Here is a 22,109-nt window from a genome sequence, read left to right as displayed (position 1 = left end):
ACAAAGTGGGGACCATCGCTCCTGCCACTCATAGCCTGCTGACACTGATTTTACCATTCTAGGCAAACCACCCCATTCCTAGTGTTGGTGCAAAAAGAAACCAACCAACCCATTCTTGCCCTTTCTGAAGTTCTTCCAGACCTTGCTAAGTCAAACAAGCTTTGAGGGAGCGTCCTTCACCCCACTACCCGGGAACGGGGCGGGGCGGGGCGTCCCGGGGGCGGGGCGTCCCGGGGGCGGGGCGTCCCGGGGGCGGGGCGTCCCGGCTGAGAGTTTGGTGAGGCCTAGGCCCTGACTGCAGCTCCGTAGGGGTCGCGCTCACCGCGCTGATCCATGGTGGTGTCGGGGTCGCACTAGCCCTCGAAACCTCGGAGCACTCAGAACTTGCGATCCGGCTGCGCCTCAAGTGCTATGGCCGCCATCGCGGGCTTCAGAACCGTCGGGGCAAAGAGGCCCGGGTGGCTCCTGCGCGGCCTCTGGGACTCGCTCCCTGCCCGCTTCTGCAGCCGAGAGCCCGCCAGGGTCGCGCGGCCAGAGCCGGAGGCGCCGCGGCAGGGGGACGGCATCAGGTCAGCCCCCGGCCATGGGGGGGGGGCCTCCCACTAGGGCCGGAGGGCCGGGGTGCGGGAGAGAAGGCCTCGGCCGGCGCGCCCCGCTGCCCCCTTGAGTCCACCGAGGGCTGGGTCGGAGGTCAGCTCTGACCACGCCACCGCCGACCCCCTCACTGTTTAATCTGACAGTTTAATCTCTGGGGAGGGAATGCCCGCATGCAGCTTTACCGACGTCCCCGCCCGGCGGCGGCTCCTAGCAAGACTTACGGAAAGAATGTTAAATGAGACGACCCTCAACAGAGCGAGTGGTTGCACGTGCGTTCAGTGCCCTCACAACCCTGCTCTGGCTCCAAGGTGGGGCGGGCTTGGCCCAAGGGCTCCGGGATGCTCATCCAGAAGTGCAGGGGTGGGAACAGGTCACTAGGGAGGATAAAAGGCACACCGTCCTGACCTCTGCCTTTCTTGCGCCACATGCCTAAAACCCTTAAAAGCATACGGGCGCACAATCTAGTACTGGGCGATAAAGGTTGCAGGGCTCCTGGCCCCATCTGGGCCTGTCTCTAATGTTTGCCTGGTCAGGGCAAGAGTACAAAAGGAAGCCTAGGGGGCATGTTTCAGTATCTACGTAGGTAAGAGTTACAGATCGAGTTGTCAAATATTAATAAAACGATTTCCCCTCCTACCTGGACAAGTGGTATACCTTCCTAAGACCGGGAAGGCCCCAAACTTTCAGAGTGCCAGCCCTGTGCCTGCAGCTTTCCCTTTACTCCCTACCCTTCCCTCACACCTTCCCCCACCCACACCCCTTATTTACACCCCCCCACACCCGCCTCTGTGAGCTTGCCTACACAGGTCTGTAGACAGCCAGCATGCCTGTAGTCTGTTTCCCTCCTCAGCCCTGCAGACAATAGATCATAAATGCCAGGAATCAGAAGGTAGAAAACCTCCAAGTCAAGTGTTAAAGAAAGACCAGGTTAGGCGCTTGACAGGTGACCTTGACCAACTCAGTCATTCTTCAGCTGTCCCTTTTTGAAGGTGCTCCTCCCAGCAGTAATGTGGCCATGTAGTGAGGTCAGCTCTGAATTGAGTGAGTGCAGTACTGTGCTGGGTACTCTGTATTCAGTATCTCTAACTCTTTTTTTGTTTTTTTTCCCCCACTGCAGCACTTTATTTTCCAAGTACAATGATGTGTTGCTGGGGCCTAATATTCTCACATAACAGTAGAAAATAAAATTTGTCATCTCTTAAAGAATTGAGAATTGCATACAAAAACCTTACATAAATTGAAAGGATGAATTTACAGGTTGAAAGGCAAGCCGTTTCCAACTCAAGACAAATAACAGTCCTGGTGTTCTGGCAGGGAAACAAAGGAACTGGGTCCTAAGGCTCGGGCTCTCCACCCAGTTAAGACTGGCAAGGCAGGAATGACAGTGGGTTCAGAACTCCCACCCACCTCTCCAGGAATCCTGGAAAAGGCAGCTCGATACATTAATACCCTGTATCCCCACACCCAGGCTTCTTGCCATAGGCATGTCCTCATCTGAGCCATGAGGTGACCAAGTCACATGTACTCCAAGTTATGTACAGGCTATTAAACACACACCAAGGGAATGGTTAACTTGAATACAAGGGCAAGATCGCAGTAAGTTCTACAATCCAGAGCTGATAATAGGATGTCCAGGGCCATTCCTCACCTTATCAAGGTCTGAGAGGTGGCAGCCTGTTTGTTCACAGCCACACAGCCAGGAGGCAGGATCTCCAGGAGTGAGAGAGTCCCACTGCTTCAGACTGCCACCTCCCATCTGCATGTCCTCACACTTGGGCTTAGAAGAAAGGGCAGAAAACTGGGTGTGACATTGATCTACTAGGTAGAATTATATGTGAAAATAGAAATGCAGTTTTATGTCATTAACTCAGTCACTAGATGTTTTTTAATTGCTAGAGGGTGCATGCATGTGAGAAAGCAAAAGAGTGAGAAAGAGAACCCCCCCCCAATGGAGTGTGGTCACATGCACATGTGCCCATAGAGCCCTGGGGCTGGGTCAACCATGGTTGAACTTCGGTCAGCCATGTGGGATCTGGCTCCCTTACCCATTACACCACAGGATCAGACCAGTCACCAGTTGTTTTTGTTTTTTTGTTTTACTGAGTGCCTCTTTGGTGTGTGAACCTGACAATCCCTCACATCACTGACCCTCTCATAGTTTACAATGATGCTCTTCAAACAACTCACTGAGGCATTCATAAGGACCGCCATTTGCCTCTGCACTTTTATTAAATGCCCTGGTGGTGACATCAGTCTTAAAGAGATTTCATCTTCAGGTGAGTGGTGTTGATGAAGCTCTAGGTGCAAGGCATCTCATGGTTTAAACCAAGATGGCTACTGAGAGAGTTCAGACTGGTGAGACTTTTAGGAGGCATTATCCATAAGATTGATGAGCAGTTGACAAAGGAAGGGATAGGAATCTAGAGTGACTTTCAGGTTGTGGTTTAGGTAGCGGAGTGGCAGCACTGAGATAAGCAGAAGAGAGGGGCAAGTTTGGGAGTGGAGGGAAGATACCCAAGAAACTCTGAGGCAGAGACATCCAGTAGACACCTGGATGCACATGGAGCTGGGAGCTCTAGAGAGAGGTTCGAACTGGGACCAGAGATTGGGAGTTGTCAGCATAGGGGTAGCAGCTGATGTCAAGGCCATTGGTAGAGTGCCCAGGATGAATGTATGGAGCAAGAAGAGGGGAAAGAATGGAGCTCTGAGGGTCACTGGTTCTTCATTTCCAGGTTAGAAGAAGGCTAGCAACCCATGAAAGAAGCCAAAAAATAAAATACAGGAGAGAAGGAATCTATTTCTAGAGGGAGGGAGCAGCCAAGATGACCAGTAGGTTGGGCGCTTGTACTCAGATTTCCTGTGAGAACTAATTTAGTAGTGCAGGAAGGACAGAAACCCTGTCATGCTGGATTGAAAAGTGAACTTGGTGGACTGGTCCTGTCTAGTGGTTAAGGGAGCCAGATCCTTCATGGCTGACACAGTTCAAATTCAGGCCCCAGGGGCTTAAAAAACACTCTGAGTGAGACCAGCAGTTAGCGTAATGGCTATGTCGCTGGACTCCCATGTAGTCAACCGTGGTTCGCGTCCCGGATCCAGTGGCTTAAAACTCACGCCGGGCGTGTGTGCGTGGGTGCCCAAGATCCCGAGAGGAGAATGGAGGAGAAGGGATTGCGGCGTGGTCATCCCCCCTGGGGGGGTGATTTCTCGCTTTCTGTCTCTCTGTCTGTCTCTGTCTGTCTGGCGAGCGCACGTGCCCTATAGCAAAAAAAAAAAACTCTCAAAAAAAAAAAAAAAAACACTCTGAGTACATGTGTACAAGTGCCCCAAAGCCCAACAGGATGAAGAAATGGAAAAGGAGGGATTGTGGTATTAACCCATGGTGTGTGTGTGTGTGTGCATGTGGGGGGGGTGCTTTCTCTCTCTCTCTCTCTCTCTCTCTCTCTGTCTCTCTTTGGTAAGCACACATGCACACATGCTGTCTAGCAATTAAAAACAAATAAAGAAAAAAGAAAAGTGAACTCAGCAATTTAGAACACTGCGACAGCGTGTGCAATGTGTGGACCGAGGGACTGATAGGACACCGAGGAACAGATATTGCCATGTAACCAGGGTGTTCAGGGCCTGAACCTTTTTACACAATGTTGCCTAAGGCCTTAGAATTTAATTTAAGCATATGTCAGCAATTGGGATGGCAGCTTTTCATATTTGCTACAGCAAGCACGCTCCTTATTTTATTGAAAGGTTTATAAGCCATTTTTTTCACCCCGCCCCCACAAATACGGGTTTTGAAATCTAGAAGCGTATCAGCTGCAGGTAATTTTTGTACTTATGAAAGAACATGCCTATGAGAAATGAAACGATGACTATCACAGCCACCTAAAGACTGCAGCAAAATCTGAAATGGTATTCCACAGCAAATGGTTATTCTTATTCCACTGAAATGAATTCAGTCGTCAAAGTTGTTTTCCAGAAAACTATGGCATGGAGTGCTATTTATGGAGGCTCCAATTTGACTACATAGCTGTAGGAATATCAGATTCCGCAGAGGTGGAAACTGACAGGATACGTATATAAAATGTATAGCAATAATCTGGTGTTTGGCTCATTGCCCATGTCTTACCACAGCAAAAGTAAAACATGTCTGTGTACAGGTAACAAGGTGACAGTCTGGGTTATTTCATTCAGTGTGTGGCATGCCTTCAAATAGTGAACAAGCCCTTTGAATGGCAGCTTTTGGGGAGATGATACATCCAAAAGAGCCCTTTTGCTGTCTGGTTTTGTCTTTTTGTTCTTTGTATATTATTCTATTCACAGACACCACAAATTATTTTGCAGAAATACAAGATATCAGGTTTTTTTTAGTTTTTTCTTTTTTCTCCTTTTTCTTTGCTATAGGATAGTACACTTGCCTGGCAAGAGATGAGAGAGGGAGAGAGAAAGAGAGAAATTACCCCCGGGGGGTGGAGGGGTTGGCCATGCCACAACCTCTTCTCCTCCATTCTCCTCTCAGGATTTGGGGCACTCAAGCACACACGCCTGGCATGATTTTCAAGCCTGCCAGTCCAGGACTCAAACCATGAATTTGGCCACGTGGGATCCAGTCGCCTTAACCTCCATGTCACCTACTGGCCCTAAAAATGATTTTTAAAACACTGTAATATATGCATATTGGCAGCTGCACTATGGTTGCCTTTTCTTTGGGGTGGGCGGAAGGAGATTTGGGTGAATATTTTCACTTGGGGCTCTTTTCTAGCCGGATTCTGAGCAACAGGAAGCAATCAGTTGAAGGCAGTCAGCATTGTCAGATTCCTCTGGCTCCTGCTACTGTCGAACAAAACCTTCGTCCTCTCTGTCTGGGCGGTGATGATTTTGGAACAGCTGTGACTTGCCCTTTCTGTGGAGGTGGCAGTCATGTTTCTGACAGCAAATGTGGAGGGGAAGGGGAAACAAATCAAGGAAAAGAGGGAGGAAAATCAGCCTACGTTTCAGGTAGTCTTTTTCTTGTTTTGACTTAGCTGTAACTCCAGAGAGTTGACAGATCCTCTAAATTGGCACTAAGCACCAGCAGTTCTCTTTTCTTGTGTTTTAAAAATAGCTCGCAAATTAAAAAGGAATTGCAGGGGTCCCGGCTTGTTTTGACTGGTGCATGACCCTGTGATGATAAAATGTTCTTTGTAGGAACATTGTCTTGAGCAATCCAAGGAAGAGGAATGCACTGTCACTTGCAATGCTGAAATCTCTCCAGAATGACATTCTTCATGAAGCTGACAGCAAAGATCTAAAAGTCATTATAATTTCAGGTATACATCTGATGTCTAGCTTTACTGCTCTGTAGTGGCCAGAAGTTTATCAAAATGTCCTGGTTAGCTGAGGCGTCCTCTCACCTAACTGGGCAATTGCTCTGAATCTCCTTTACAAGAACATGAATTACAAAAGACTCTTATGCAGTGGGGACTTGAACCAAACACTAACAGAGATCCCTAGTCAACAAAAATCTGTGTCTTTGCCTTTTCATAGATACTAACATTGCACATTTGGCTATACTGCTTTGCCCATCAAAATCAGACAACTGATTTTTTTACAAACCTTATGAAATAGGTTTAACTACTAATCCTTTTGGTAGATTACCCAGTCAGCTATGTCCCGGATGTTAGGGCATGGTTAGCCTGTCATTTCCATTTATCCCAAGCTTTCAACTATGTCTGTAGTGTTGTCTTTTATTGATTGATTGTTGATTGATTGATTATTTATTTATTTTTGTGTTGTAAGGCGAGTGTACTCACTGGAGAGAGACACAGAACAAGAGAGAGAGAGGAAAAGTGAGAAATCACCCCCGCCAGGGGAGAGGGCCACACCACAGCCCTTTCTCCTTCATTTTCCTCTAAGTATTTTGGGCACTCATACACATCTGCACACACTCTTGGCGTGTTTCTCAAGCCACCAGGTCCAAAACTCAAACGCGCAGTTGGCCACGTGGGATCCAGCCACTGTAACCTCTGCACCACCTACTGGCCTTGTAGTGTCTTCTTTAATGGTGCCAGAAAACCATTATTGTGCCCATGTGTCTCCTTGCACTTTTCCCAATAAGAATTTTACAGAATTTTCTTTTCTTGTTACAGTAGTGGTAGAATTAATAGTAATATTGGTATTTTAAAGCAGCCTCAGGGTATTCTAACACATGATGCCCCGTGATGCTTTGTCTATTTTGCAAATTAGGGACCAGTGTTTCTAGAGGCAGATATTCAGAATGTTATCTTCTTAACTGGTTAAATATAAATTTTTCTATTTTTAATTCTTTATCATTTTCTTTTTTCTTTTCTTTTCTTTTTTTTTTTTTTGTTGTTGTTTTTTTTTGTTTTGTTTTAAGAGGTTTTTGCCTTGGGGCACGTGCACTTGCCAGAGAGTAAGACAGAGACAGTGAGAGGGAAAGTGAGAAATCACTCCTCAGGAGAGATGGCATAATTCATTCTCCTCCATTCTCCTCTTGAGATCTTGGGCACCCTCCCACACATACTTGGTGTGTTTCAAGCTGCCAGATCCGGGACTTGAACCACAGTTGGCCATGTGTGAGTCCAGCAACATAACCACTCTGCCATCTGCTGGCCCCTAAATATAAATTTTTCAACTGTTATATAGCAACAGGAAACAAACCAGAACTAGTAGAATTTAGCAGCCATGTGGGATGTTATGTGAATGTAGCAATGGCAACTACTTTCTTAGTGATACCATTTACTTGTAAAAAGGGAATAATATCATCTGTGAAAACCATCACAATAGAAAGTGTTATCAGTTTATCAGTGGAATGACATTTTGTTGTCAGCAATGACAGCAGCCACATCCTTGGATCTCCCATCTGTAAAATGAAGAGCTCAAATCAGATAGCTGTCCACACTCCTGTCTTCCTGATTCAACCCTATGGCTGGCCACTGCCTACAGACTAAATGGCATGGACACTGCCTAAACATGGTAGCTTTTGAGGGACCTGCACAAGTTGAACACTCAGGCCCAAAAGAGTCCAAAAACCAAAGTGAGAGGCCAGAGGACAAGTCTGCAAGAGGTATCTTCTCTGTGAGTCTCCTTAAAATTGCATAGTTTCATTGGTTTCCACCCTGGGTTTTGTTTGTTTGTTTGTTTGGTTTTTTTTGGAGAGGTTTTCGCTATAGGGTGCATGCGCTCGCCAGCCAGACAGAGAGAGACATAGAGATAGAAAGCGAGAAATCACCCCCCAAGGGGGGATGGTCACGCCACAATCCCTTCTCCTCCATTCTCCTCTCGGGATCTTGGGCACACACGCACACGTGCCCGGCATGAGTTTTAAGCCACCGGGTCCGTGACCCAAACCGCAGTCGACTACTTGTGAGTCCAACAACATAGCCATTACGCTAACTGCTGGTTCCCGCACCCTGGGTTTTCAGGATATGGATGCCTAACCTTGCATTTTCAACACAAAATTCTGACTGTGGGCCTCCATGGCATGGTGATTAAGATAGCTGGATCTAGGTCAAGCAGGTGGCATGGTAGTAAGGCACTGGACTCCCACATGGCCAACCATGGTTTGAGTCTTAGATAGACCCATCTGCTTGGAAATCACTCTAGGTGTAAGATTTGTTTTTAAACTGTACAATGTCTTTTTTTGTATAGTTAACACACTACTGAATGTGTCTTTAGATAGCCCTGTCCTGGTGGTATTTTCAATAGCCACTAACCTTGCCTGGTACAGCATGGGGGTTGTAAATTGGCATGGAAATTTAAAGCAGGTTCTTGTTGGTGCACAGCACAAATTAGTTATGTATGGGGATGGTAGGTTTTTCATCTTCAGTTGTCTCTGATACAGCTTATACGAAATAATTGTTCTGTTAACTGAATACCACTCTGTAATTGAAACACACACAAAAAAGTTGCAGCTGTTTTGTTGACATTCTGAATGCTTCTAAGTAAATACAATTTTTTTATATATAAAAAAAAATCACTCTAGGCACATGTGCATGTATGCCCAAATCCCTAGGGAAGAATGGAAAAGAAGGGATTGCAGTGTGGCCACCCTCCTGGTGGTAGAGGGGAGGATTTCTCACTTTCTCCCTCACTGTCTCTCTCTCATGAGTGTACACATCCTAGGGCAAAAACCTTAATGTAAAAAGAAAAAAAGACCATTGGATCCCACATGGCCAACCGTGTTGTTCAAGTTCCGGATCTGACAACTTGAGAAATATTCCAGGCACGTGTGCATGCTTGCCCAAATCCCAAAAGGGGAATGGAGACAGGATTGCCATGTGGCCATCCTCCATGTGGGGTGTTTTCTCACTTTCCTACTCTCTTTCTCTCTTTGTCTCTCTTTAGTGAGCCATATACCTGCTCACAAATTAAAACAACAACAACAAACAAACAAACAAACATACAAAACTGGACCATCCACTTTCTCTAAGTGCCACAGCATAGATGTGATTATTCGCTAGTTATTTAGTACACAGCAAGTGAGCTGCCCACTTCTGGCTGTTTACATCTTTTTCTTTTCTTTTCTCAATTGGAAACATGCAGCTGAAGGGCCTGTATTTTCTTCTGGACATGATTTAAAGGAACTGACGGAGGAGCAAGGCCATGATTATCATGCAGAAGTATTTCACACCTGCTCTGAGGTAAGCCAAGATGACAAGCAACACTGCAAACCTGAAAGTGACCATTATGGAAAATACTGAACTGGACTTCTAGTTCCGAGTTTTCATCTAAGAGACCTAACCACTATAGAGTTACTGAAGACTCTCAGTCACTAGGGAATCCTTGATCCTGGCAGTTGTTTGGTTTAGCTGTTTAAGAAGTGACCATGATTTGCTGTTGGTTTTGTTATGCACCAAAGAAAAATGTATGATGGCACTTTTAGCGGCCATCTCCAGCACTGTGGGGGCATGCCTTAGTGTACATGTAGGTAAAAGGTAGGAACGCACATCAATCGAGTGGAAGAAACTAAGATCAGTACTTCTTAAAATTTTCAAACTAGGATGGGACCAGCAGATGGTGTCATGGTTACGTCACTGGACACCCACATAGTCAACCATGGTTGGAGTCCCAAACCCGGCTACTTAAAACTCACACCAGCATCTGTGCATGCATGTCCAAAATTCCGAGAGGAGAATGGAGGAGAAGGGATTGCGGCATGGCCATCCCCCCTGGGAGATGATTTCTTGCTTTCTTCTCTCTGTCTCTTTGTCTTCAGCAAGTACACACTCCCTATAGCAAAAATCTCTCTGACAAAAAAATAAATAAACAAAGACAACCATTTATGAAAGAGAGAGAGCATTCAATAATTTTTTAAAGATTACTTTTAAACTCCTTGAATCTACCTTTATAATCACCATTTCCAAGTAGAAAAAGTTAACCTTTTCAGGACCAGCAGTTCGCATAATGGCTATGTCGCTGGACTCCCATGTAGTCGACTGCAGTTTGCATCCCGGACCCAGTGGCTTAAACTCACGCCGGGCTCGTGTGCGTGCGTGCCCAAGATCCCTAGAGGAGAATGGAGGAGAAGGGATTGCTGCATGGCCATCCCCCCTGGGGGGTGATTTCTCGCTTTCTGTCTCTCTGTCTCTGTCTGTCTGGTGGTCGCACATACCCTATAGCAAAAAAAAAAAAAAACCTCTCCAAAAAAAAAAAAAAGTTAACCTTTTCATTTTTAATTCTTTTTTTTCACTATGTGAAGGAGGAAAATTACCAACAGCCACAGAGGAAGAAAAGGTCCAAAAAGCTTTGGATGATTTTTAAATAGATTAAATCTACCCCTGGATTTAAAAAAATTTGAATACAAAATCCAACTTTAAGTAACACTTGCCCATTTAATGAATATTTATTGACCACCTACTACTAGGTTATCAGAAAAGTCATGACACATTTTTGTATAGAAAAACATAGAAAAAAATATGTCATGACTTTTCCAACAACCCAATACAAGCATAATACTTGCAAGGTAGTAGGAAAATATGGGGGGAAATGTGTAATATTTACAAAGTACTAAGATAAATAAGGGGAAAACATATTTCCTCTCAAATGGAAACTGGAAACCTAGTTGAGAAACAATATATAAAATAGTTGCATAACCTGACCCTAAGATCATTTAACCTATTTTTTCATTCATTCACTTATTTATTTGGTCATTTATGATTCAAAAAATATTAATGATATCTTCTGTGCAGATAAGACAAAAGATAGCAGTAGGAGAGGTAAATGGAGGGACCAGCAGATGGCATAATGGTTATGTCATTGGACTCCCATGTAGTCAACTGTGGTTCAAATCCTGGACCTAGTGGCTTAAAATTCACACTGGGCACGTGTGTGCGTGCCCAAAATCCCAAGAGGAGAATAGAGGCGAGGGGATTGCAGCATGACCATCCCCACTGGGGGTTGATTTTTCACTTTCTGTCCCTCTGTATGTCTGGGGAGTGCAAGCACCCTATAACAACAACAACAAAACTCTCCAAAGAAAAAAAGGAAAGAAGAGATGAACGGAAAGGTGATTAAAATACATTCTTGACCATAATTTCTTTTCCTTGCTCTTCCATAAATTCATGAAAGACATCAGATTGTAGTTTTCTAACTTGTTTATTTTTTAATTGTCCAAGAGCTCGTGTGCTCACCAGAGACACAAAGATAGAGAAAAAGAGAGAGAGAGGAGAGGTAGAAAGCACCCCATACTTAAAACTCACACCAGCATCTGTGCATGCATGTCCAAAATTCCGAGAGGAGAATGGAGGAGAAGGGATTGCGGCATGGCCATCCCCCCTGGGAGATGATTTCTTGCTTTCTTCTCTCTGTCTCTTTGTCTTCAGCAAGTACACACTCCCTATAGCAAAAATCTCTCTGACAAAAAAATAAATAAACAAAGACAACCATTTATGAAAGAGAGAGAGCATTCAATAATTTTTTAAAGATTACTTTTAAACTCCTTGAATCTACCTTTATAATCACCATTTCCAAGTAGAAAAAGTTAACCTTTTCAGGACCAGCAGTTCGCATAATGGCTATGTCGCTGGACTCCCATGTAGTCGACTGCAGTTTGCATCCCGGACCCAGTGGCTTAAACTCACGCCGGGCTCGTGTGCGTGCGTGCCCAAGATCCCTAGAGGAGAATGGAGGAGAAGGGATTGCTGCATGGCCATCCCCCCTGGGGGGTGATTTCTCGCTTTCTGTCTCTCTGTCTCTGTCTGTCTGGTGGTCGCACATACCCTATAGCAAAAAAAAAAAAAAACCTCGCCAAAAAAAAAAAAAATTTAACCTTTTCATTTTTAATTCTTTTTTTTCACTATGTGAAGGAGGAAAATTACCAACAGCCACAGAGGAAGAAAAGGTCCAAAAAGCTTTGGATGATTTTTAAATAGATTAAATCTACCCCTGGATTTAAAAAAATTTGAATACAAAATCCAACTTTAAGTAACACTTGCCCATTTAATGAATATTTATTGACCACCTACTACTAGGTTATCAGAAAAGTCATGACACATTTTTGTATAGAAAAACATAGAAAAAAATATGTCATGACTTTTCCAACAACCCAATACAAGCATAATACTTGCAAGGTAGTAGGAAAATATGGGGGGAAATGTGTAATATTTACAAAGTACTAAGATAAATAAGGGGAAAACATATTTCCTCTCAAATGGAAACTGGAAACCTAGTTGAGAAACAATATATAAAATAGTTGCATAACCTGACCCTAAGATCATTTAACCTATTTTTTCATTCATTCACTTATTTATTTGGTCATTTATGATTCAAAAAATATTAATGATATCTTCTGTGCAGATAAGACAAAAGATAGCAGTAGGAGAGGTAAATGGAGGGACCAGCAGATGGCATAATGGTTATGTCATTGGACTCCCATGTAGTCAACTGTGGTTCAAATCCTGGACCTAGTGGCTTAAAATTCACACTGGGCACGTGTGTGCGTGCCCAAAATCCCAAGAGGAGAATAGAGGCGAGGGGATTGCAGCATGACCATCCCCACTGGGGGTTGATAGAAAAACATAGAAAAAAATATGTCATGACTTTTCCAACAACCCAATACAAGCATAATACTTGCAAGGTAGTAGGAAAATATGGGGGGAAATGTGTAATATTTACAAAGTACTAAGATAAATAAGGGGAAAACATATTTCCTCTCAAATGGAAACTGGAAACCTAGTTGAGAAACAATATATAAAATAGTTGCATAACCTGACCCTAAGATCATTTAACCTATTTTTTCATTCATTCACTTATTTATTTGGTCATTTATGATTCAAAAAATATTAATGATATCTTCTGTGCAGATAAGACAAAAGATAGCAGTAGGAGAGGTAAATGGAGGGACCAGCAGATGGCATAATGGTTATGTCATTGGACTCCCATGTAGTCAACTGTGGTTCAAATCCTGGACCTAGTGGCTTAAAATTCACACTGGGCACGTGTGTGCGTGCCCAAAATCCCAAGAGGAGAATAGAGGCGAGGGGATTGCAGCATGACCATCCCCACTGGGGGTTGATTTTTCACTTTCTGTCCCTCTGTATGTCTGGGGAGTGCAAGCACCCTATAACAACAACAACAAAACTCTCCAAAGAAAAAAAGGAAAGAAGAGATGAACGGAAAGGTGATTAAAATACATTCTTGACCATAATTTCTTTTCCTTGCTCTTCCATAAATTCATGAAAGACATCAGATTGTAGTTTTCTAACTTGTTTATTTTTTAATTGTCCAAGAGCTCGTGTGCTCACCAGAGACACAAAGATAGAGAAAAAGAGAGAGAGAGGAGAGGTAGAAAGCACCCCAGTGGGGCATGATCACAATCCTTTCTCTATCTCTCCATCCTGTCAGGATTTAGGCATGCATATACACACACCCTGCATATTTTTCAAGCCACCAGGGCCAGGATTCAAACCACAGTTGGCCAAATAGGATCCAGCTCCTTTAACCACGAGGCCACAGAGCCAGCCCTTTAATTACAAATTAAATATGACAAATAAGGAACATGACTTATTTCCTGGGGAGGTGGAAGCAAGCTAGAGCTAAGACTTAAGGCTTTTTTGTTCCCTACATTAATGATGATTATGTAATCGTCTGTCCATAGACTTGCCAAAGCTTGGCACCTTATAAGTTATTCTTCTACTAATACTCAGTATGTCTGGCTAAAGTAGAAAAGCATCAAAGAGAACCAGTAGAGCCCTTCAGTGCTCCCTCAAGGGTCTGCCCTTATCACTCTGCTTCGGTATCTTCATGGTCTGAGATCCAAACAAGGGGCCACAGGAAAGCCAGGGCTTTTTCAGAAGGTAAAGCCCAGATTAGAAACTTTCAAACCAAGCATGCCACTGGCTCACCAGAAAGGCTCGATGTACAGACAGACCTAACCCTAATGTGAAAGAGGAGTGAAAGCGTATTGATTGCTTTAATACTATTTCCAAGAAAATCAAATCATCTTGGATAAATATGAGCACCATGAACTTGTGCAAGGTTTCAATTTCCAAGTGTAATCAACAGGCAGATTGGAACAGAATGAGCTAGATATTTCATTGTTCAGTAAATGCATGAGAAAATTTGATTTCAGAAAGCAAGATTGCAGTATCTGGATTAGTTCGACATCTAAAAACGACAGCAAATTTGTCGCAGACCACAAGTACTGCATGATAGTTCATTCTTTACAAATCAAGAGTAAATTAAGAACGACGAGAACTTGGTTATAGAAGAGCAAAAGTGACCTTTTGTGTAGCTGAGTCGATGGCTTACACCAGAGACTTGGTCCTTGTCTCCCATCTTGTGTCCTATTGAAGTCTGGAGATGAAAACCCTAACCAGGAGGTTCTTCTTCTTACACCCACCAACGAAATGACAATGGGCCAAGGTCTCTCACTTCGGAAATAAGCTAGATCCTTCAGTACTGCCGCGGAATGAGGTTAAGGCAGAGTTAAACTTATGTCACATTTTAGAGTAGGCAGAGCCCAAAACTAGTTAGTTTAAGTAGCGCAAACCTGATGGGACTACAAAAAGTTTATGAAAAATGGAATTAAAGCACAATTTATTTTAGTGCAGAAAATTTTGAAAACCATGTGTAGTTATTATTATTATTATTATTATTATTATTATTATTATACTCACGTTTCATGAACTTTTTGAAGACCCCACCTTGTAGGAAGTATAACCAATTTCTGACTCTCAAGGGTTTGATTAACCCCAGCTTGTTTATTATCTGGGTTCCTTTTGTCTTTACTGAACTGCTGATATTATTTTTTAATTAGGAAAGTACTAAGAACTAATTATAGGTAATTAGGAAAACCAAAAAAAAAAGGGGGGAAAAATTAATTTCTGGTGCCATACCATAATAATATCACCCAGAGAGAACTATAATTAATATTCTTCTTATTTCATTTTAGTCCTTTTCCATGTATTACCTATTTGTCTAAATAATATATGGATAAGAGTATAACGTATGACTGTATAATAGGGTTAGAGCCTTGAGTGCTCACTATGTGCCAGGTAATACTTCTAGTACTTTAGACATATTAATTGATGTAATTGCTATGAAGTAAGGTTGGTACTATTATGGGGGGTGGGGTCTTTATCTATTTAATTTGCTATAGGGTATGTGTGCTTACTAGAGAGAGACAGAGACAAAGACAGAGAGGGACAGTGAGAAAGCACCCCCAGGGATGCCACACCCCTGGTTTGCCATACCAGTGTCTTCTCCATTCTCCTCTCGGGATCTTGGTCACTCACACACACGTGCCTGGGGTGTTTCTCAAGTGACTGGGTCCAAGACTAGAAATGTACAGTTGGCCATGTGGGACCCAGCCACCTTAACCACCACCAGCTGGCCCATGAGGGGTCTTCAAAAAGTTTACAGAAAATGCATATTATAAAAAAACTATGCATAGATTTCCTTTTTTTTTTTTTTGCCACAAAAATTAACTAGTGCTTTCATTCCATTTTCTACAAACTTTTTGAAGTTTCCTCATATTATACTCATTTCAGATATGAAAACTGAAGTGTTAAGTGACTTGTCCGGGATTAAGCAGTAAGTAAGTGACAGACTGGGGACAGACCCCAGCAGCCAGCCCTAGCATACCACATAAGCTCCAGACCACCATGGTAGTATTTGTCTTGGAAAATTCCATTTTAATGAGACTACAACATTCTGTTAAATGGATATAGTTTAGTTTACATAGCCATTTCCTTATTTTTGTATATTTATATTATTTTTAGTTTTTTACTTGCTCTTTTACAGTAATGATTTGGCAAGTACCTTTAACCATAGAGCTCTTTACCTATTTTTGATTGTTTCTTAGTAGTAGAATTCCTGATTAGCCCCATAGCCATGCGATTAAGGGAGCCAGACCCCACATAGCCAAGGGTTGAACCCCAACCCTTACCACTCAGAGAACACCTCAGGCACATGTGCAAGCATGCCAACGTGCCAACGAGATGGCGAAATGGAGAAAGAACTCCAGTGTGACCACACCCATTGGAGAGAGCTCTCTTTGTCTCCCTCTGGCAAACACACATACTTTCCAGCCATTAAAAAGCAGAGGTAGAATTCCTAAATCAAAAATACAGGTATTTTGAATGTTGTGGAATATATTACCGTACACCTAATTCTCTTCTCCTGGGTTTTATGACATCTTTGCCCTTCATAGAAGGCAGCACATGAAGCATTTGATCCCAGTCAATTGGCTCTTTTAGGAAGCAGTGGAGGAGGGACTTCGAAATCATGTCTGAAAATCTTTTTTTCTCTAATCTCTTAGATCTCACTTCTGTAGAAGTCTTCTAGAAATAGTGACGCATGATTGTGGTATTTGCATTTCTAGAATTCCACTTAAAGATGTTAAAAAAGGACAGACTATAGAAGTTAACTATTTAGTGACTTGAAAAATAATAGATGATCATTTGTGCCTGTGCGCTGAGTTCTGAGTTTATTTAATGACACAAAATACAAATGATAACTTAATAATCCGAGTCTCTGGGTTGGAATATTTTCACTAACACTTTTGGCATTAACAGACTGCCCTACGTTGGGACCTCACTAACATTTCTTAATAGTAGGGTGACTTCTCTATAAGGGTTGCTTTGGATGGTGAACGATTTATGTGGGATACCTATTTATTTATTTTTGAGAGAGAGAAAGAGAGAGAGGAATTTTTGCTATAGGGCCCATGTACTCATGAGAGAAACAGAGAGCCAGAAAGCAAGAACAGCCCCTGCCCCCCGAGGATGGCTAAGCTTCAATTCTCTCTCCTCCATTCTCCTCTGGGGATTTTGGGCACACATGCACATGCACCCGACGTGAGTTTCAAGCTACCAGGTACTAGATTCGAACTGCCGTTGGCTACATGGTAGTCCAGCACCTTAACTGCTATGCTACCTGCCAGCCCTAGTGTGAGATTTTCTTTTTTTTTTTTTAGAGGTTTTCACTATAGGGCGCGTGCGCTCGCCAGACAGACAGAGAGAGAGAGACAGAGAGACAGAAAGCGAGAAATCACCCTCCAGGAGGGATGGCCACACCGCAATCCCTTCTCCTCCATTCTCCTCTCAGGATCTTGGGCACGCACGCACACGCGCCCGGAGTGAGTTTTAAGCCACCGGGTCCGGGACACGAACCACGGTCGACTACGTAGGAGTCCAGCGACACAGCCATTACGCTAACTGCTGGTTCCCTAGTGTGAAATATTTTAAAACATTCCTAACTTCAACTGATTTTCCTAAGTAGCTTCATTTCACAAGGTAAAAGGACAATACACAGAACCAACACAAAATGTGTCCTTTCTTTGTAGCGAGACTTGAGAAGTTCTTGTGAGTTCTTCCCCTTGTTACTCCAGTCCACTGAGACTGAATCCTTACTACTTTAGGGTGCATGAACCCCTAAGTCAGTTTTGGGTACAACTTTAAGTATGTGCTTTCTTAGGGAAGAGGGTCATAGCATTGATTAGATTCTCAAAAGGGGGCCACCCTCTCCCTAAAAATAAAAAGCCACTAGTATATGATGCCATAGCCTTAAATGCATACTCTGTTATTTTACAATAAAGCTAACAAATATCAAATGTTTATGAATATAAAAGATAAATTTCTTAGGCAAAAATCTCCAAATCAATGAAGGTCATTTTTCTTTGAATTGCTGCCTTGGGGAAAGAAACCCAGATTTAGTTCCTGTTCTCCCTCCCTCCCTGCCAAGGTTCAAAGAGCAACAATTTAGAACTTGAAGTTACCATAGCAACACAATCTGTTTAGAGTGTCATGAAAAAATAAGCTGCAAAAATAAGTTGAAGTTCTGGAGATTTATGGGGGATGGAGGGCCCTCTGAGGCATTGTCACCTCTCCTCTTTGGGCCACTGGCTCTGTTTTAGGAATTTTGTTTATTTTGATGACAGCAGGGTGTCCCCCACCCCCACCCCAAGCCTCATTTAAATAGCATTAAGAGTATTCATGGTGGTAATTTGAGAAGTAATTACTAAAGAAATTGTCTTCAAGTCTTTTTCCCACCTTAATTTTTCAAGGAAGCACCAAACACCAGCGTCTGACTTTTAACACAAGGACTGTCTGCAGGCAGGGTGGAAACAGAACTACCCGGGAAGGGTTGTTTGCTCCCTAGAGACAGAAGTCTGCCCTGTTCTTCAGTGGGGTTTCTGGGGAGCAGTGGGTGGAGACTGTCACCCCATAGAGGAGGGTCAGACCCTGCAGCCACCTCTGACCTGTCACACAGCCTTAGGTGAGCGGCTTCCTTCCTGAGCTTGGGTTAGGGTCCTTGCTGCAGGCTAGAGGTCCCTCCTCCCCGGAATCTCAGGAAGACGTGATCATGCGGCCTGCTGCAGGGCACCCACGAGAATACCAGCGTTTTCTGTGCCTTCTTTCATACAATCTGCTGAACTGACCATACAGAAAATGGTCTGAAAACAGTAAAGTCATGGAGACTGGCAGGTGGTGTGGTGGTTAAAGGCGCTGGACTCCCACATGGCTGACCATGGTTCAAGTCCCGAACCTGGTGGCTTGCTTTCTCACTTTCCCTTTCTCTCTTTCTCTGTCTCTCTCTGATCAAGTTGGAAAATAATAATAATAAATAAAGTTAAATAAAATAATTCTTAAAAATATAACAGTAAAGTCTCCTAACCTCATAGGTGTTAATATGGATGGAAGTAAAGTGGGTGTTTTTGCTCCCGCAGGTCATGATGCTGATCCAGAACCATCCAGTCCCCGTCATTGCCATGGTCAATGGCTTGGCCACAGCAGCCGGTTGTCAGCTGGTGGCCAGCTGTGACATTGCTGTGGCGAGCGACAAGTCATCTTTTGCCACTCCTGGGGTGAACGTAGGCCTCTTCTGTTCCACCCCCGGGGTTGCCTTGGGAACAGCGGTGCCTAGCAAGGTAACTTAGCTTCCTTCAGAGCCTTCTCTAGAGTTTATCCTCCAGTGACTGCAATGTTTCAGAATAGCTTGTTAAAAACGCCATTCATATCAGGACATTCTGCTCAGGGCAGACCGGCAGCCATCCCTGTGCCCCTCCTAACATGTGGGAGGGAGAAGCCACAGCCTGTTCCTCACTACATTTCAATCGTGCATGCCCTCTGTACAGCTCACTAGGTGTTTCTGTTTATTTTCGTAAAGGGATATATTTTTGTAATCTTACTTGAAATGCGGTTGAGACTGTTTTGTGGTGCTGAATGGGTGCCCATGAGATATAATGGCTTGCTGACATAATGGCAGTTATCAAGAGGCTGGGATAGGAGTGGCACTGGCTTACTGTGTGTCGACCACCTGTCTCGTTCTAGGAAGGATTTAAAGAGGTTGATTTACCAAGTTCTGGGTTTACATAGCCTGGCGTGCTATGCTGAATCTGCCCAAGAGAGAGCCACGTACACAATAGTTTTGTCATTGCGTACACAACGAAGTTCATTTTCACCACACAGCTGTCTTCCTTCCTATAATACCATACAATGTTTTCTTTAGTTAAAACATTATTTCTTCCATGAGAGAGAATAAGAGAGACAGATACCCTCAGCAGGAGCTTCACACTACAATCCACCCCCATCCGCAGCCAACCCAGTTCATAGACTCAACACGATTGCACTTGGCACGCACAGGGAGACTTCCGGTCTCGAACCCAGGACTTCCCATGTGGGTCCAACTTTGCAGAATGTTCTGTTAATGCTGCACCACTGCAGCTGGCCCATAAAATGATGTTTACCACACAGTCCTTAAGTGTAGACCAACAAAATCTTTTCAGAAAAAGTGCATCCTCATTCTCTACTGGAAATCCGTAGGAAGAGGGCAAAGTCCTACCATGGCAAGTAAGGAACTTAAGCTACTTTCTAGAATATATTATCTATTTTAGCATCAACTGCGAACATTAGCTGTTGCCCACATGCCTGAGGCACAAAAGAAATGAGGCTCAAGGGGAATCGAGGAGCAGGACCAAGAAGTTTAGGGAAGTACTGCCTCCTTTTACACGTCTCCTGATTAGTTTTTGCAGAAATGTACGTTTGCAAGGAAATTCTGAAGACTGACACCTGCAAACACACATACTTATGTGGGCTCCATGCTGCACAGGGTGACAGCTTGCTCACATGTCATCAGACTGAGGGGCTGTTTTGGATTCTGTCAAAATAGACGTTTACCTGAAATGTATAGACAATCGGAAAATGTATAAAGCCTTACTTTGTGCCAGTAGATTAAATGAAATTGTATTGCAAACCAACTGTCAGAGCTTATTAATAAACTGCCATATAGCTGTGAAAATCAAGTCACAGGGCTTTTGCAAAGTAAAAGGTGGCCATATTGGTTAGTCTGCCCAGTCGCTACTTCTGCAACCACATGGCATGCTAGAGAGTTCCACAGGTTAAGGCATTTGAAACTTTCATATCAGCCTTACTGTCAGAATAAGAATCTATTCTTTAACAAACTTTCGAAGTCAAGTGGTATTAAAATGTATTTTTAGTAACTTAATACCATATCATATGTATCAAATTCTAAATTTATTTTAGGGGAGAAAGCTGGGCAAATGGGCTGGCCTCATAGTATAGCAGTTAAGCACTGTACATAGAGAATTGGATCCTACATGGCTGACCATGGTTTAAGTCTGACCCTAGAAGCTTGAAAAACACGCTGGGAATACGTACATGTATGCCCAGAGTCCTGACGGGATGGAGAAGTGGGAGAAAAGGATTGCAGCATGACCACACCCCACTGGGGGTTCTCTCTCTCTCTCTCTCTCTCTCTCTTTCTCTCTCTCGGGCATGCTTTCTCTCTCTCTCTCTTTCTGTGATAAGTGCACATGCCCTCTGGAAAGTCAAAAATGGAAGAAAGAAAGAGAAAGAGAATGAAAAGGAAATGTGACCCAAAAAGACCTCAAGTTCCAAGGAAGCCCAGTTCTTAGAAACCAGTTCTTGTGTAATTGTCAGTTTGACAGATTAAGAGGCAGGGACTTTGTAAGAACCAAAGTAAGCTTTCACCTCCCAAAGACAGTTTGTCTCAGAAGATGGGAAAGAATCTCCTGTGTTGTCCTACTCAGGCTCCCGCTCTCTGGTCGCACATACTGGCCCGCAGAAGCCTTCTGCATCGCTCAGTCAGTGGTAGCAACCTTGTTTATGAGACCTCTGAGCTTTTCCCTAACTAGCTGTGGAAAGGGCATCAGCGTTCCCTCCGTGGATGTCCTTACATGTTGGGCCCATTAATGCTGAGCCACTTGGAGGCATGATCCAGGAAGATGGTGTGGGATCAACGCTAATGAACGGAAATCACAGCGCTGATAAAGGGAATTTTTGTAGGAGGAAAAGGCTATCAGAGCGTAAGGCCTTTGTGAGATTTCTGGATCTGTTGATCTGGTCTGCGTGGCCTGGCCTAGGAGAAAAACTTGGAATTCATACAAATATAAACCTGATCGAAAACTCCTGCCTGTCGTCTTTGTTCAACTGCTCTTACACGAGCACATCCACACACAGGCCCATCGAGTACGTGGGTGGTGGCCCCGTATGCAGCACCGAGGAAGGAAAGCAGGAGCTTTTGCAAACTGGCCTGGGCTGGAAGCTCCGGCCCTTTCAGACCAGCTAAAACAATATGTGTGTGTCACTAGTGCCCTCTGCTGGTCACCACAGTTCCCTGCATGACTGTGATAGAAACCTAGTCTGTAATTTGTCCACTGGGGACAGAAAGGATGGAGTCCATCTCCGTGTTCATGCCAGACTGAACCTGGGCATGAATAATTTTCCCTGTCTGTGAAGTGCTTCTCTGCTTTGGTGTGAATTAAATAATGCATCTTCATTGCACCGTATAAACGCCTTGCCTGGTGCAGCTGCTCCCAGCCCCACTCAGAGCTGGCCTTGCTCAGAGAGGCAAAGCCAGGACCTCAGGCAATTGTTACCACGGGGGAGCCCATGAAAAATCAGACTCCCTTCTTCCCACACCCGTAGTCTCTCCATGTAGGAATACTTGCTTCCACCCGTTTTAACTTTCTACATCTGTAGAATCTGAATTCCTAATGGTCCAATTAGAACAGAATAGAGTTTCCAAGCTGGAAAGAG

At 43.8% G+C, this 22,109-nt stretch overlaps 1 protein-coding gene across 1 annotated transcript in view; it reads left to right on the top strand.

Moving 5' to 3' along the window:
* Window positions 1–254: 254 nt before the first annotated feature.
* Window positions 255–22,109, top strand: part of ECHDC3 (enoyl-CoA hydratase domain containing 3) — a 27,645-nt gene continuing 5,790 nt past the window's right edge. The window contains exons 1-4 of the mRNA XM_027772454.1: window positions 255–569; window positions 5,776–5,897; window positions 9,133–9,230; window positions 18,758–18,958. Coding sequence (XP_027628255.1) covers window positions 412–569; window positions 5,776–5,897; window positions 9,133–9,230; window positions 18,758–18,958 — 579 coding nt within the window. The 5' untranslated portion in view covers window positions 255–411. The remainder of the gene's footprint in view (window positions 570–5,775; window positions 5,898–9,132; window positions 9,231–18,757; window positions 18,959–22,109) is intronic.

Source organism: Tupaia chinensis, unplaced genomic scaffold (assembly GCF_000334495.1).
Source record: "Tupaia chinensis unplaced genomic scaffold, TupChi_1.0 Scaffold000275_1, whole genome shotgun sequence".
Classification (NCBI taxonomy): domain Eukaryota; kingdom Metazoa; phylum Chordata; class Mammalia; order Scandentia; family Tupaiidae; genus Tupaia; species Tupaia belangeri.
Note: the sequence above shows the minus strand (reverse complement) of the source record. Positions and strands in the feature narration are given on the sequence as shown.